Raw genomic sequence first — 17,042 nt, forward strand, 5'->3', positions numbered from 1 at the left:
AAAATGTAAAGTAAACTTGTACCGTTTCAAGATAGCTTTTCTATTTAATAAAAACAATTGTCAGTTTTATTTTTATTAATAAAAATTTTCTTTCTTTTTTTATCTATTTAAAAACTCGCTCAATTCTTTTTACGAGAATTTTGTCAATAACTTTTTAGAGAATTCAATGAAATTTTACAGTTAAATGAAGAAAGAAAATCTTTTAAATTCTACCTTGATGGGGCATAATGCAAACTGTTAAGAAAAATTACCATTATCACTGGTAGCACGAGTATTACAGTAAGCTCTTAATTCCAACGAAAGAGATTAACACCGTAACAACGAATTATTCTCTCAATCCTTCGACTTCAGAGAGAAACAAAGTCCTTGAGCGAATTATAGCGTTGAGGAAGTAGCAGACTGTATGGTTATTATAGAGAAGAGCGGCAGAGAGAGAGAGAAAGTATGCGCGATACCGCGATTATTTGCGTAAGTCTCTCGTGTAACTACTCAGTCCGTATCGGCTCGGCCGGCGACGGCCGGTGCCGAGGCTTTATCATACGAATTGCAGATGCAATCAACGTGACTGCGTTAATCGAAGCGAATCATAAGGGAAAAATATACGAGTGTATCGCGCTTTGTCGGTTGTACGCGACAGGTGCTTCCGGCAGACACGGAAATAATATACGATACCAGTCACAGAAAACAGTTATCCGATAAACGAATTGTAATTAATCAGGATTGTTAACTCACCATCACGGAAGACACGACGCGATTCGTAGTTACCGTTGTTTATGCTTTCTCAGACTCGTGCAATAAGTGAATCAAGTGATTCTGTTACCTTGCATCGTTATAAATTGTCCGATTTCTGAAAATCAGAGATAACAATGAGAATGAGAGAATTTCCTTTTCTTTTTAATTTCTCGGGATGCTCTTCTCATTGCATAACATAATATAGCAAATTATTATTCTTGGAATTATTTACATAGATGAAATATAAAGAATGACAATAACATTTCGAAGATAAGAAAAAGTTCGAAGCAATTTGCAGCTTCGAAGTTTCTTTGTCAATTTCCTTTGATTTATTCATTCTTTGCATGATGTCTGATAACGTAACACGAAAAAGAAAATTGCATAAGGACACAAGCATGAAATTAAGCTACAAGTATCGTCGTGCGTATTGTTCGTTTTCGTAATTCTCATGGTCCGCAACGATGTTCTCGCAATGGACGCGTTAAAGAAAAAAGAAAAGTGCGATATGTAGCAAAGTATTCGTTGGCGGCTGCTATTGTGAACAGACAATAAGCAACAAAGAAGCGCAAAACCTTCCCCGCGTTATTAAAAACGGCAGTGAGACATTGTTAAACAAACGAGATAGATCGAGATAGATTTCGCGCCATTCTGAATCTTGATTACAACGACAGCTTTGTCAGGAAGGTGTTGGACGGTGCTTGTCTATATGTATTAACGTTACATTTATAGTTTCTCGGGCGGCAGCCTCCCACGTTTATCGTAAAACCGTAAAGTCTGTAAGGTCTGCACACATACCTATTTAACGTCGTATCGTTGTATCACTAGATATCTAACAAGCTGGTGTATGGGTCCGATTTTGATGCCTGTAATAATCAAAACAAGATTTAAAAAAAAAGAAGAGTTTTAACGACAAGGTTTAAATCTTAGAGCGTGTTTTTTGCTTTTAGTCATTGTTATATCGTGCGGTTAATCTTATTGGGGAGAACTTATATTACTGGGGGATGAGAAGATGATAGTTTTAGGGCGGCTAAAAATCTTCCGCGAGCGAAGACATCTGGATAGATTAAATATTAAAGGAGGAGGGGAAGACCGCACTAGTTTATATTTACGCTTTTACGCGTTTCTGAGTGAACGACGACGGCCCCAAAAATCGCCAACTTGAATTCGCTGCGAGATTGTATTGTAACACGAATTGTCGAAGCTTGCGGACATGTTTCGCGCGATTGCAACGAAAGAAGTATTGATAAAAGATCACAGAATAAATATAGTCACGAGATATATATCCGCAGGTTACTGCGATGGATCGCGTGCGAACTAACATAAGAAATGAATGGTATCCGCGACAGCGGTAACGAAATTACGAAACTCGTTGCAAACTATTTGATGTTATTCCGTCGTCTATGTGTGTAACGTGTATGTGTCTACATGAGAAGAATAATGTTGTGTCGAATAAACAAGCTGAACGATCACGAAAATTCGATTTTTCCTCGATAGTTACCAGTCTCGCGCATCCACTTGTCAAATCCATCGCCGAACTGCCGCCGGGATAATGCTACAGTTTCATACAATTGCTAACTCAATACTCGCAATATGAAGTATATCGATAACGATATTTTTAATAATGAATAAAAAGATGAGCAAATAGAAGAAATTCAAATTTTTTTTATAAAATGAAGTAAACACTTTTTTTGTGTCTTATTAAACCGCCTCACGTCACGCCCTCATGCAGTGCCCTCACAGCTTTCAAATTATTAGAAGCGTGGATAAAAACATGTATAGATGAGCATCCTATACTTGGAAACTTACATGAATGCCTTCTAGCATAGACGTAGGAACTAGGAATAGGCCACACAAAAGTCGATATTCATAAGATCGTTATAATAAGCTTAGTAGTAATAAAACTTTTTATATAAATTATTTTACATAAAACGATCTCATAAGAATGGACTGTGAATCAGCCTTTATGTCGATTTGCGTCCTTTGCTAGTGTTTATTCACAATTTGAGAATCAGAATTCATAAAAAGTAAAATACAAGTATCTATCACGTCTGCAAAGTTTATTTCTTCGCAGCAAAACAAATCCACCAAGATAAATGTTTTTATGCAGTAATTATAATACAGAGAGAGAGAGAGAGAGAAATCGATATTTATCAAATATTTGCGAAGGTTAGTTTTTTTAAAGCAAGTTAGTGGGAAGTTAGTGGGAAGAGAAGGGGGATCAGGTTTCTCATTGGCAGTCACCAAATAAAGATGTAAGCGCGTCGCTTCGCCGAGCTAGTAACTTTCTAAAGAACGCGGCGGGCAAACTCGTCCAAAATCGCGGGAAACGCGCATTCTACTTTAGGAGGTCCGCGAGGTGCACCTATAATTCATTATTATCATAACAATTGAGGTGGCCAAGGAGACAGAAATCAGTATTAAGTGGAGGTCCTCGTGGCACGGAAGCCGATACTCGTGCTCCGGGTGAGATAGACTGCGTCGTTTGCGAAAAAAGAGATAACCCTTGAAACTCGAGGCACGCTGCTAGTGCTAGCGCGGTGATGGAAATTGTTTTTAACTCGTGAGCCTCTACCACTGGTATTCCGTGACTTTCATAGGCAGTTGCCGTTGAAGGAGTCGATGCACTTGCATCGTTCACGACGTTCAGGACATGAGAATCTGAAAATGCCATACTGATCGCCGAGTTATGAATTCCATTAGCACAGAGGTCACAAAGGCATCCGTGTCAGCTCATGCACAGTCTGGCAAGAGCACCGTCGCTGCGAGCGAGGATGCGTGTAACGGTCAAGAAAGCTCATACGTCAATTGCAACGGTTTGCTCGGCAGAAGCCGTTATGGTAGAATGTTAAAACCCACGCCTAACATGAATAACGCTGTTATTTTAGCACAGGTTTTGTATATCTATCTTTTCCTACGTTTAATAAAATGCTTGGATAATGATGTAATCAACATGTTGATTTTATGTATATTTTTAGTTGAAAGTTGAAAAGTACATAAATTTTCTAATATTAGATAGATAATTGAATATTTATTATACACTTGTAAAGATATTATTTCTTAAATATAAAAACTGTTCTTTGGAAGTAAATGTTAGATAAATTACTATCTGCATATCGTAGGATGTAATATTCATCGGTCTTATGATTTTACAGAAGATGCCAAAGACACGTAGACAATGGAACTCTACTACTATGGATAATGAAAGTATAGGTGAAAATAATACCACTAGCAGCATCGATGAAACTGCTGGTTCTACTAGTAATGATGTAGCGGAGGATATCTTGCCTTCAAAAGTCACTGCTAATGTTGAATGCCACTGGAAGGTAGGACAATTAGCATGGGCAAGAGTCGGCAACTTCCCATTTTGGCCTTGTGTCGTAACATTGGATCCAACTACAATGACATACCATAAATTACGAAGTAAGTTTTTCAAACACATTTTATTTTAAATTCATCTAAGAATGCCAAAAGCAATAATGCTAGAGAATTTATAATAAAAATGTATAAATGAAATTATATAAAATGAAAAGGATTGATGAAAAAATGGTTGTTTTCTCTTGTATTCCTTATAGTCGCAACTAGATCAAATATCTTAATGATACACGTTCAGTATTTTGGAGACAAAGAACGGCATAATTGGGTTTCTGCAAATTGTGTGATGGAATTTACGGGTCTCGCTGATTTTCTGAAGTTATCGGAATCACTGACGGCGGAAATGAAGAAAAAGGACGCGAAATATGCTGCGGCTTTTATCGTGAAACAAGGAGCACAAAGGAAATGGGACAATGCCGTTGAGGAAGCGACAGCGGTGAAGCATATGACAATTGAACAGAGAGCCGAGACGTTTGCACCAAAAATTAAAGTCTCAAGAACTAGGGAGAGAAAGACATCGAATGTTGATGAGAAAAACAAAAATAAGAGAAAATATTCGAATGAGCAAGATAATGGACCTGATGCGAAACGCGCTAAATACGATAATGTAATGAAAATCACGTATTAAATGTAAATCTAATCTTTATCTGCACGTAATATGATGAATCATATTTCTTTACAGGTATTTGATGCAGAAAAATCGGAAGTGTCGAAGACACGTAAATCAGAAGCATCAAAGTCGAGAACATCACGGGTTGTAAATGGGAAAACCGATTTGAAATTATACTCGGATTCTTTGCCTTCGAGTCATAAAGGTAGCCAAGACAACACGAGAGTCGACCGAAAAGAGGAAGATGAGGATGGTGTGTTCGAGGTCTATTACGAGCGAAATAAAGATTTGTTGGTGGATGAATATCCAAACGCGTCGGAACAAGACATTAAAAAGTATTTGCGGAAAACTTGGGACAATATGGATACGACTTTTCGAAAGAAATATCGATCGTACATGACGCGCGACAGCAGTAGTTCGCAATCGCAGAAAGAAAATTCTTCCGATCACGAGGACGACACATCGATCGAAACTGACACGAGTGTGAAGGAAACAAACAAGAGAATGAGAAGTAAGGTTGACAAAGAGGAAAGTTCTGTTTCAGAAGCGAAACGTGGTAGACGGTATAATATCTTTAAAGGTTTGAAGCAGGAGAAAGTTTGTCAAATTTGCGAGAAGACGGGGAAACTAACGAGATGTAAGGGACCTTGTTATTCCTACTTCCATCTATCTTGCGTGAAACCTGGGGAATCTAGTCCAGAGCACTCTGGTGACGAGAATATCACGGACGATAAGATACTCGATGACTTGAACGTAATCAAGAGAAGCATTAACGGCGAACATGAGAATAGCGGTAATGATTTTTTCTCAACTATTATGATCTATAATTGTTGATCTATAATTATCCATGTTTAATTGAATTAAATTGAATTGAAGTAGGTAAAACTGAGGATCAAGAGGACGAAATGTTCAAATGCATCGATTGCTTATCTGGCGTAGCACCCGCTTGTTTCATATGCAACGAGAGAGAAGGAGATCGTATCAGGTGTATCGTGCCGGCCTGCGGAAAGCATTATCATTCCAAGTGTTTAAATTCGTGGCCTCAGGTAGAGTCTTGCAAATGATCGATTAACGAATTATTTTGCTACAACGACAACGATAACGATAACGATAAACGTTTCTGTATGTCAGTCGCATTGGCAAGGTGGACGTTTGACGTGTCCGTATCACGTGTGCCACACCTGCAGCTCCGACAATCCTCAGGATAATCACTCACGTGCTCCGAATGAAAAAATCGCAAGATGCGTTCGCTGCCCCTCATCTTATCACGCGTCCACGTCATGTCTGCCTGCTGGTTCAACGATTCTGACGGCTAGCCAAATTGTATGCCCAAAGCACTACAAAGCACCATATCCTCCGTTGAATGCAGCGTGGTGCTTTTTGTGTACACGTGGCGGCAGTCTCATTTGTTGCGATACGTGTCCTACTTCTTTTCATTTGGAATGTCTCGGTAATTCACTCGATTTTCCATCCAAACGAGCTTTTATATAATAATGTTAATCATGTAATATGAATATTTTAAATTTAATTTAAGGTATAAATGCACCTGACGGTGGATTTTTCTGCGAAGACTGTGAGACAGGGAGGCTGCCCTTGTACGGAGAAGTCGTGTGGGTGAAACTCGGTCATTATCGGTGGTGGCCATCTCGTATATGTTATCCGCAGGAAATCCCTGAAAAAGTAAAGGCTATATCTCATAGTCCTGGTAAATTTTGCGTAATGTTTTTGGGGTCTAATGATTATTATTGGGTGCATAGGTAAATAGAAATATTTCTTTTTCTGTTAAACATAATACATATATATATACACACACACACACCATCGATCTAATAAATACTTATTTCTTCCATTTGCTAACTCCTTCAGAGGCCGAGCTTTTTTGTATCAGGATGGGGACGCAAATATGAAACTACCTATAGGTAAAAAGATGGATAATAAATTTCGAATAGCTTTAAAAGAAGCAAACAAATTACATCAGCAGTTGAAAGAACAGCGATCTATAACTAAAGAACCGAAAAGATTGAAGCCGCCTCCATATGTAAAATTAAAAGTACGGTGATTTTGAATTATGATATCGAAAAAGATTATATGTAATTTATCACGTAAGTGTTAATGAAACGTACGTACAGGTTAACAAACCAGTGGGCAACGTGAAACCGGCCGAAGTCGAAAGTATCGTGGCATGCGAGTGCGATCCTAATTGGGATAATCCCTGCGCACCTGGTACCGATTGTCTGAACCGTATACTGTTGGTCGAATGTAGTCCGGGAATATGTCCAGCCGGACCAAAATGTATGAATCAGTCGTTTGTTCTTCGGCAATATCCGGAGATGAAGCCATTTCATACAGTGGGCCGTGGTTGGGGTCTGAGAACGTTAGAGGATATCAAAGCGGGACAATTTGTTATCGAATACGTCGGTGAAGTCATAGATGAAGCAGAGTATAAGTGTAGACTGCATCGAAAGAAGGAACTGAAAAATGAAAATTTTTATTTTCTTACGATCGACAACAACAGAACGATTGACGCGGAACCCAAGGGGAATTTGAGCCGATTTATGAGTGAGTGTGCCGAAAATGTCGAAATATCGAATCGGCGTTCCCAACGATAACGAGATCGTTGTTTGTTTGTTTGTTTGCTTGCTTGTTTACAGATCATTCATGTGCACCGAACTGCGAGACGCAGAAATGGACGGTGAACGGAGACACGCGTATTGGTCTGTTCGCCTTACGTGACATAGAATCCGGCGAGGAGCTGACGTTTAACTACAACTTGGCGTCCGATGGGGAAACGCGGAAGCCGTGCCTCTGCGGTGCACCAAATTGTAGCGGCTTTATTGGTTTAAAGGCACAAAAGCAGTCAATTGTACAATCACCTGTGCAATCGAAAGCAATTGTACAACCAAGGAAAGACAAGTCGAGACGAAGAAGGTATATTTATAAACACATTTTACATATTTTTTATTTTTACTGTTCATCATGCAATCAATATGTTGGCAGTTCTCGTTGCTCTTCCATGAGTAGGAGAAAGCTCTTGTGCTGGCGATGCGGACAAGAAATATTGGATTCAAGCAGATCGATCATTTGTTCGCGAAGAACATGTAAGAGAAAGTATCACGTAACGTGCGTAAAAATCGACGACACGCAACCCAACTTCAATTGCCCTTGGCATCACTGCCTAGAATGCGACCGTCGAACGACGATACATTGTTCTTTCTGCAGCACTGCCTTCTGTCAAGGTATGTCACACACATCCGAACATCCTAAGACCATTTCCTTTATTTATTACAAACTTTTCTAAAGACTAAAATGAAAATATTTTGATGAAATTTTAAATTGCAAGAAAGAAAATCGACGCAATCATTTTTGAATCAGTTTCAAGATCCAATCAATTGAATTAAAATTTACTTTTAAAATTTACTTTGCGAAAATTCAACATTTTCGCTAAAAAAAATTCTCTTGAAATTAGCAAAAAGTAATACTATGAAAAGAAAACAGTCTATACGTACGTGATATTTCTAATATGCATGTATGCATCATAAAGATTAAACTGAATTCTGTTGTCTCTTGTTGTTTTAGTACATTTCGACGGTAACTTATTTGATGATAGTGAGAGGGGTATCGTATGTAAGGTGCACGAGAACGTGGATCTACAGAAGACTGTCGAAGATGAGAAAGAAGATTCGGATAATGATAACGAGACGGATAAAGAGTACTCGTCCACGAGTTCCAGTAGTCCGATCGTAATGGAAAAAATAGCGACGCGAGAACCATCACCAAGGGTTTCTATTATAGAGGTGAGACCTTGCTCCCTATCTGTGTCAATATAGTAAAAATCTGCAATTGTCCAATGCAGATTCTGTTTGCGTATATTATAGCTTCACATAGAAAGGCTTCATACATTTGCGATGCAAATGGCGTTTTGTATCCTTATTTATAAATCTTTGTATTATTTGCGCACAATTGATTTAGCCGCGTATCGGTGGTGGTAAAGCATGAGAGAACATTTTTATGTTGAATAACATATTCGAGATCAGTAATACACTTTGTTACGCGCAACAAATATTTCGTCAGAGGCTAGAGAATAATGTGTAAAAAACAAAAAAGTCAAAATTATAAATGCGTTTGTAATTTATCAAAGGAACCATAGTCTTGTTCGCTTGACAATGTGTATCTTATTTTACATCAGATTCATATGTATAAAAATGTAATTCTTTTAAAGTGTTTCAATATTGACAAAATTACACAATTGGCACGTATAAAGGATATATAATACAAGTTATAACATATTTTTTTTGTACAATCATTTTATATCTGTATTATATGACGTATCAAAAAATGTTTGCACTTGAATTATATCATAATTACTCTATATATATATATATATATATAGAGAGAGAGAGAGAGTATATATATATATATATATAAGAAGAGCAACGATCATTGCTGTAATTCTGTAATATGATAAAGATTATCTTGTAATATTTGAACATAGTGTACTACAAAAGACGGAGGCGGAAAGAGAGAACGCGCGCGCGCGCGAGAGAGAGAGAGAGAGAACAAAAAGACAGAAAATACCTAAATTCTTTTTTTATTATTTTTTATTATCATTTCCTAACATCCCTATCCTTTCCTTTTACTTAACTCTGTACTTGCAAGTAAGGATGTATTTTCACTGTGTGCTGTAGTTGAATTTGATACGGATAATGGTAGTTTGTGAATGAGTGTATCACTCTCAACTAATACTAGATACTACTAGAAGAAGCAAATTTATTCCAAATTATTATTTGCAGAATAACATGGTGAGTAGTAATGTTCAGTGTTTGCAAACAATATTTCTTGCACTATGTGAGTTCTTAATACTGATACTCACTCAGTCATGCTTACTATTTAATTGCAAATATTAATAGTTTATAAATATGTTTAATTGTTTTTTTCACTAAACACACACGTTTTATCACGTCCATTTTATATTTCTCTCTTATTATATTATATTACGTGATTCGATACATTCTAACGTACATGAACCCTTTTCCCCTTTTTTGCTTCTTGAAGATAAATACAATCTAAATTTAACAGTGCAAATGATTATTTTCCAAGTTAATGTTTGAAAATTTGCGTTTTATATTCGTTATGATTTAGGTTTTCTGATTCAAGAAGTAAGAAAGAAAATTGTTATTCATACTGAAATACTCTATATGTATAATGATCCTTTTATTATATAATTGTTTTATTTGTTATCTTTAATATCTATTTTTTAATTATTATGCAAATAATTTTTCAAAATTATATTACATTCTTCTGAAGATCATTTTAAGCTACAATGTGCCTCGTAGGTTCAGCCAAGCAGCGAAGAGAGTGAAGAATCCCAGAAGGAAGAAGAAGAGAACAATCTCGAAACTAATTTTAAGTCGTCTGATGAAAATTCAAAGACATTGAAGAAAAAGACATTACATAAATCGCAAAGGGAAGAAACTCAAGTGAAAGAGTTAAATAATCTTACGTCTAGTCAGTTACAAGCCATAATTGGCGGTAGCTTGGTTGAGTAAATTCCCTTTTGTCATTTAATGAAATCTCGTTATGAATAATGTTTGCTAATTCATACGCAACTATTAATTATCACATTATTATATGCAGTAATTATTTTTATCATAAAATGATATAAATAATTATATGTGATATATGGATAGGAATTGCATAAACTTGCAACAATGTCTTTACTTGGCCTTGTTAACATGTAATGTAATTTCAAAAAGAAAAATAGATTTAATTATCTCTATTTTGATGTTGTAAGTATGCATTATTTAAAGTTGATATGATTAGTGCCTTGAGAATATAAGCAAATTTTGTAAGTCTAATCTACTTTAACTTTAATTATTTGAATATATATATATATATATATATATATATATATATTGAATATATATATATATATATATATATATATTCAAATAATTAAAGTTAAAGTAGATTAGACTTACAAAATTTGCTTATATTCTCAAGGCACTAATCATATCAACTTTAAATAATGCATACTTACAACATCAAAATAGAGATAATTAAATCTATTTTTCTTTTTGAAATTACATTACATGTTAACAAGGCCAAGTAAAGACATTGTTGCAAGTTTATGCAATTCCTATCCATATATCACATATAATTATTTATATCATTTTATGATAAAAATAATTATATATATATATATATATATATATGTATATGTATATATATATATATATATGTATATAAATGTACTCGACTTTCTTTTTATGCGGTAGACATGTTCCACGCAAAAAGAAATCACATAATTTAGAAAGAATCGCATAAAAAGACAATCGAGTGTAAAATTATAACAGGACAGACATTGAAATAAGTCACTCATTATTTTTTCTTTAAATTTGCAATAAATACTTTCACTGCCTCGTGTTTCGAGAAACATTTAATTTTTATACATGTATAGGATAATTAGTAATAAAATATATTTATAAAATAACTGAGCGATAATTATATTCTAATAGTAATAAATTAAAACGGAATACTTTCTGTTTGACTTTTATTTAATATTTAATTATCAATTTTATAAGACACTAGCTTCATCAAATAGCTAAATTTCCCAAGTATCTAAAAACATATCGAGACTACATCAATTGATTATATACCATAAAAGTTCATAATCGTTAAGGAATTGTGTACATATACATATACATGTTTACTGTCCTTCATGGACATTTTATTATAGAGAAAGTTGAAGGATTGTACATGAACTAGGCCAAGTTAATCTCTGATTCCAAATTTTTAATATCTTTATGTACATATATATAAGTTGAAAAATGTACTGTGTATACACATATGTAACTGAAATGTATCTCACCTCCGTATAAACAGGATAAAAAATACATCAAATATTACATACATTCTCTTATATAATTCTCATAATGAAATAAAACATCCTGCTTAGCCATATATTTGTATATATGTAAATTTTCTATGTCGCAATATTATCGCAGTACAATGTTTAAAGACAGCCGATCTACCGAATCATTATAAACTATTACATTAACAATTATTATAGCTATCAAATTTGCTAAAAGCTGATGTATATGTATGTATGTGTGTATATATATATATATATATATATATATATATATATATGTACACTATATAACGCAAATTATTTGTCATATCCTTTTATGAAAATATTAACAATATTATGCGCAATAAATGAATATCACTACAAGTTATAGATCAAAGGATACTTTATGTATAATGTATACATTTGTTCCTTGCCCTGTGTTTTTATTACACGATAAGAGTTTATGCAAATATGACGTAAGAATGAATAGTAATATTAAATGTAACAAACAGATTAAGTTGAAATAATCGTTTAATACGATTAAGTTTAAAATGATAAGGTAGATCTTGTTCTAGATATTGTTCTTTCTGAGATTCATTAAATAGCGATTACTAAATATATTGCTAGTTTAAGGCGTTATATCGTTCTCAATATTCCTAACTTACATTATAAGCAATCGATAATATCGATACAATACAATCATGTTTTATACTTATCACAAATTGTTAAACATTGTATGAAAATGAAAATTTATAAGTATGATTATACTATGTAAAATACGGTAAAGTAAGAGTAAGCATAGTGATTCTAAACTCTAAAGCATCATTTTGCAGATCTCGTTTTTAAATTAATTGTACTAATTTGTATTATAGAACATCATAGTTCCGTGTAAGAAAATGTGTTTAGAATGTACATTACTTGTGCCGTATAATTTCCCTAAATTGTATGATTATCTTACTAATATTAATTATATTGGAATGTGCTGCTTTTTTTTATAACTTACTAAATGAATTATTATAAAGCACTGCTATTCGTGCATATATTAGACACATATATTAAACTCTCTGTTCACTGCCATAGTTTTGGTAAAGCTTTGGACTTTCTTGTATCGAGGAAGTAGTATTTTGTGGGCTTGGTAAATTACCTTCCGAATTTGAAGCAGTTGATATAGTCTCCTCGAGCAATGTCGGATTCTTTCGCAATACTGGTGCGACGAAATTTTGACCCGTCGAAAGGTCTCTTTTTGCTGCTTGTGCCTAAAAGAATTAATTAACTATTACTTAAAAATTATGCTTACTTAGAAAGAAGAGACTCTATTTAAGCCGGTCTATTTAAATTTCTAATTTTCCTAATAAAATGCGATTTTACTCTTTTTTGTCTATCGACAAAGTTTCTATATTCAAATATATGTATAATTGAAACTATTTAAATTATAATACCTTGGATTTTGTTAAGGGCAACGTAGCACCGGTTACCAGACCCAGAATACTCGCACACAGACCAGTAAGTTGTACCGCAGCTAATGGAGACAAGCCTCTCCTTACTAGACCTAAGGCTAAAAGAGCAGCTTGCGCTAAAACTGGCGCAGCTCCCGCAGCACCTACCGCAGCACCAGCCAACTGACCGCCACCGATGCTGGGTCCGTAAGCAAAGCATAAATTATGTCTGTCCACCTAAGACCGAGATGATGGATTCGTGAAAAATTTATCCGAAACGAGTATCATGATAGCAAAATACTGTCAAATGTCCAAGTACCAAGTGTTTGACAACAAGATACAGCAGACCGAAAGGAGTGATCAAAGGACAGGCCAGGCTGTAAACGGTTGTCATAGTGAAAACTAATAGCAACCACGCGTAATGAGCTCCCAGCGGGAACTCCCACAACACCGCTTTTCTGACGTGTATCCTTTCCGCTCGGCTGCGGGCTATGCAGAGCCTAAAACTGTAAAGCGCGAGTTCCGGAAATCTGACCAATTCTAATCCGCTTCCGAGTAAGGCCGCAGTAATGACGTAATTTACGAAAAGAGCACCCTGAAAGTTCACACACATTCTTGTATAAGTCCTCTAAAAACAAAAAAATTTTGTTTTCCTCTACAAATATCTTTGTAGCGCAAATATTTGTACAAGATAACAAGACTTGATATATAAAATTAATATCATTAGTTTAAAATAAATCAATACGATGTTTTTATAATAAGTAATTGTTATAATATGGAGATACTTTACCTGATCTGGCAAAAATACGCACTCCCATCGCGCTGTGTCATTTCGGGCATGCACGGTCCAAAGTAAAAATGCTTCAGCACTGGTTAAACCTAAACTAGGTAATATAAGTACCATCAGCAGCAAGAGAAGTAACGTTTTCCTCATAACGGCACGATTTAAGCTGCTCCTGGTCCAATGCCTCACGAGCGATTCGCTTCTCGCGACTAGAACGGGCATCAGAGCAGCCACGCTGATCAACAACACGGTAGGTAAAAAGGACGACACTACTGGACTCAAGTTTTTAATTTCTCCAGTAAGTGGTAGTTTGTTGACCGTCGTTACTATGACCTATAATAAATAAATATGATATATATATATATATATATATATATATATATATATCATGTAGATAAAGAAACTGCTCAAAGCTTCAAACGTTATACAATTTGCAATTTACGATAAATCTTACAGCATTTTTCCCATGTGCGTAACAATTTTCTTATATTTCTGTATAATGTATTCGAATTTAAAAGAAATTGACTTACGGCCGGTGTAGTAAGGAAAAACAGTATGATGCCCAAAGCGAAATTTATTAATACGGCATTTAGATACCAGCATGGCCTTGGAATACTGAGATTTTCCCAAAATATGTCTGACGGCATCGGTGCGTATTCCACGATCCATCTTATAGTCGGCGAAGATCTCAACTGTTTACGCATAGTTTTGGCCGCACCGGGTGTACCTATCAATTATTCATCGTGAATTTCCTCGCCAATTGTTAGAAATATTTTTATGTAATAACAAAATACCTAGAGTTACAAAAGCTACACCAAGAGGTTTACTGAGTGCCACCTTCCTTTCTTCTTCAACTAGTGCTGTCAATCGTATTTCCTCATTGCTATAGAATTCTTGAGCATCCACTTGCTGCAAATATAATAGTTTCAATTTCCCATTAAAGATCATTTATCCGTAATTAATTTATTAATTTTATGTCTCCACACTTTTACTAATATACTTGCCTTTTTGCAACAATGTCCAAGAACTTGACCGCATGGGTACGGATACATTTTCAAGGGTTCCCTCTTCTTGGCATAATTTTCGCAATATAAGCGTGCCTGTTCCGCGCAATCTCTTTCTGCATCTAGCTTTGAAAGGCGCTTAATATCATGAGCTAATGTAATATCCTCCACTGTTAAAGTAGGAAATGCCTCTCTGGAAGAATTATTAATACGTGAAATTACGTGAATATCTGCAAATTTCCATTGGCATTGCGGCATTGGCATTGCGCAATATCAACAAAGGATTTTACGATTAGAAAGATCTTTTTCCACTTACTTGAAATATTCAGTAAGAATCTCAATAGTGCATTGATGTTTTGGTATATCTGTGATCAATAATGTTCTAGCTGCAAGTTCTCCAGTAGGTCTAGTATCTCGTATCTGTACATAAGACAAAATTCTCATGTAATGTTATATACATGTCTCTAAGTATATTCTTAATATAAAAAAAAAAAGAAAAAAATAGTAAAGAAAATCTTAAACTGAATATGCAATAAGTAGTATGCAACAATTATTATACATTATACATTATACCTGTTTCAAACAACGTCTCATAACAAATCCACCGACGGGCAGATAAGATAAGATCAATATCGTGTGCACCCAAATCAAAGAAGAGGAGGGATCTAGATTTGATAAAGTTGTATGACTAAATGTCGCGCTGTCGCCTTGCATATTACCATGGAAATTTATGGGTAAAGCTATACATAACGATACTACGAGCATCATGATGGTCAATATAATTAAACAACGCTCGAATAAAATATACAATAATCCATCAGGGCCTGCGCGTTGTAACAATTCCTCGTCGCTGCAATTATAAAAGTAAACTAAACGTATATCGTCAAGTCATACATAAACGACGAGACACGTGAATACTAACGTAATCTTAAAAGCGGTAACTATCCACGAGAGAAATCCTCTATCCAAGTGCGAGAATTGAGAATTGATGGAAGCATCTATGCATAAGGGATCGATGTCTCTGTTTTCATTGACGCCATAGAACAACTCCATCCATCTGTTATCAGACTTGTGTAGTAGTGCCAGACGCCCATAATTCCATGCCTTTTTACGTAGCAGGCCAAATAAAATAACTAAGAACTGTCAAACAATATCCCATTATACCATATAAATGTTTTCAATTGTTTCACATGATAATAAGGCAAATTTTCTTACCAGGAATCCTATTACATTTAGCAACAAGTTTTCAGGTATTCCTGCATACACATCCGTGATTATTGTTCTATTGTTTCTGGGAAACGGAATACATTTATCTGCAGAAGGAGCATCGTGCATAGATATACTGCAAAATAAATCAAAAGATATTGTAATAAAAGCATGACGCTAAAACGAAAGATAGCTATGTAGTAATAACTATGTTATGTATGCAATGTACAACATATACCATTATCATGTACCATTATCTCAGAACTTTATTTACCAAAGTGCTGAGGATTCATCGTATGCCATTAGTGTCAAACGCTAATTGCATTAATTGTACTAATTGTAACGCATTATCTATGCGTGTAGAAAAATGTGTTAGTAAAAAGGAAAGTAGAGTGTAACTGAAAATAATATGTTAAACCTTGCGTTCAGCTATGACACAACATGCTATTTCATTATTTTTTCGTGCCTGCTAAGAGCTTCTGCAAACATCGTTTCAAACGATGCATGAATTGTGGGCATACACTGTCACGGTACTGAACACGGCGAAAGATAAATATGATAAGCGTCTAAAGCAGCTAAGAACGTCGCGCAATCATCAAAATAAGAATCGTGCGATTGTTACGTTGCGAGCCTGTCACTTACTTTTCGAAGAAGTAATCCATGGTTGATTGAGACGCGCGAATCAGTGTACCGTTAAACAAATACGAAGGGGCATGTTAGCGAACTCGTGTCAATTTGACACATCGCATGCCGAGTGCTGTTAAGTCGGACAAATGTGACCCGCGAGCGTAACCTGACTTAACCCAACCTGATTCTGCTTTGTCTCCGAAACGTCATTTCAACTGTTGGGTTTTGGGTGTAGTCCATTTAGCGCTACAAATGCTTCAAAACATTTTCTATCTTTTTTCTTCTTTCAAATGGAAAGAAGAATAGACACTAGGACACTAGTGTTTTTCGAAGCATTTGTAGCGCTAAGTGAACCCCACCCCTTGACGTCACGTGCTCGTATCACGCGCGCACGCGTTTACGATTTTTCATTCCGTTTATG

At 35.4% G+C, this 17,042-nt stretch overlaps 2 protein-coding genes across 7 annotated transcripts; one reads left to right on the plus strand and one right to left on the minus strand.

Annotated features, from left to right (window-relative positions):
- Positions 1 to 3,016: 3,016 nt before the first annotated feature.
- Positions 3,017 to 10,404, plus strand: LOC105288017 (histone-lysine N-methyltransferase NSD2). 6 transcript variants are annotated; one of them, XM_011353960.3, is made up of 14 exons: positions 3,017 to 3,622; positions 3,885 to 4,152; positions 4,305 to 4,711; positions 4,787 to 5,225; positions 5,295 to 5,507; positions 5,591 to 5,760; positions 5,846 to 6,164; positions 6,249 to 6,471; positions 6,581 to 6,764; positions 6,844 to 7,273; positions 7,366 to 7,642; positions 7,712 to 7,950; positions 8,291 to 8,508; positions 10,048 to 10,403. In XM_011353960.3, the coding sequence occupies exons 1-14, from the start codon at positions 3,419 to 3,421 to the stop codon at positions 10,258 to 10,260; spliced, it is 3,804 nt and encodes a 1,267-aa protein (XP_011352262.2). In that variant the 5' UTR covers positions 3,017 to 3,418; the 3' UTR covers positions 10,261 to 10,403. The 6 variants fall into 6 exon arrangements, 5 of the variants coding, with proteins under 5 accessions (XP_011352262.2, XP_011352261.2, XP_011352260.2 ...); XR_895533.3 differs by adding an exon at positions 9,400 to 9,513 and having other exon boundaries at positions 3,018 to 3,622; positions 4,787 to 5,507; positions 10,048 to 10,082; XM_011353959.3 differs by having other exon boundaries at positions 4,787 to 5,507; positions 5,594 to 5,760; positions 10,048 to 10,404.
- Positions 10,405 to 11,485: 1,081 nt separating this feature from the next.
- Positions 11,486 to 16,829, minus strand: LOC105288018 (CSC1-like protein 2). The gene is made up of 12 exons (XM_011353963.3): positions 16,637 to 16,829; positions 16,004 to 16,130; positions 15,711 to 15,928; positions 15,362 to 15,638; positions 15,105 to 15,208; positions 14,789 to 14,981; positions 14,579 to 14,693; positions 14,315 to 14,511; positions 13,791 to 14,117; positions 13,320 to 13,595; positions 13,004 to 13,237; positions 11,486 to 12,820 (listed from the first exon to the last, which is right to left on the minus strand). The coding sequence occupies exons 1-12, from the start codon at positions 16,654 to 16,656 to the stop codon at positions 12,620 to 12,622; spliced, it is 2,289 nt and encodes a 762-aa protein (XP_011352265.1). The 5' UTR covers positions 16,657 to 16,829; the 3' UTR covers positions 11,486 to 12,619.
- Positions 16,830 to 17,042: the final 213 nt, after the last annotated feature.

This window comes from Ooceraea biroi, chromosome 7, assembly GCF_003672135.1.
Source record: "Ooceraea biroi isolate clonal line C1 chromosome 7, Obir_v5.4, whole genome shotgun sequence".
Taxonomy (NCBI): domain Eukaryota; kingdom Metazoa; phylum Arthropoda; class Insecta; order Hymenoptera; family Formicidae; genus Ooceraea; species Ooceraea biroi.

Bases quoted from the DNA above. Each gene is read 5' to 3' on its own strand.
- LOC105288017 (XM_011353958.3), top strand. From the start codon at position 3,419: ATGAATTCCATTAGCACAGAGGTCACAAAGGCATCCGTGTCAGCTCAT. The intron at 3,623-3,884 runs GTTTTGTATATC...ATGATTTTACAG, and splicing joins ACGCTGTTATTTTAGCACAG to AAGATGCCAAAGACACGTAG. The intron at 7,274-7,365 runs GTGAGTGTGCCG...GCTTGTTTACAG, and splicing joins GAATTTGAGCCGATTTATGA to ATCATTCATGTGCACCGAAC.
- LOC105288018 (XM_011353963.3), bottom strand. From the start codon at position 16,656: ATGGATTACTTCTTCGAAAA. The intron at 15,639-15,710 runs GTTAGTATTCAC...TTATAATTGCAG, and splicing joins GTTACCGCTTTTAAGATTAC to CGACGAGGAATTGTTACAAC. The intron at 13,238-13,319 runs GTACTTGGACAT...TCTCGGTCTTAG, and splicing joins ATCTTGTTGTCAAACACTTG to GTGGACAGACATAATTTATG.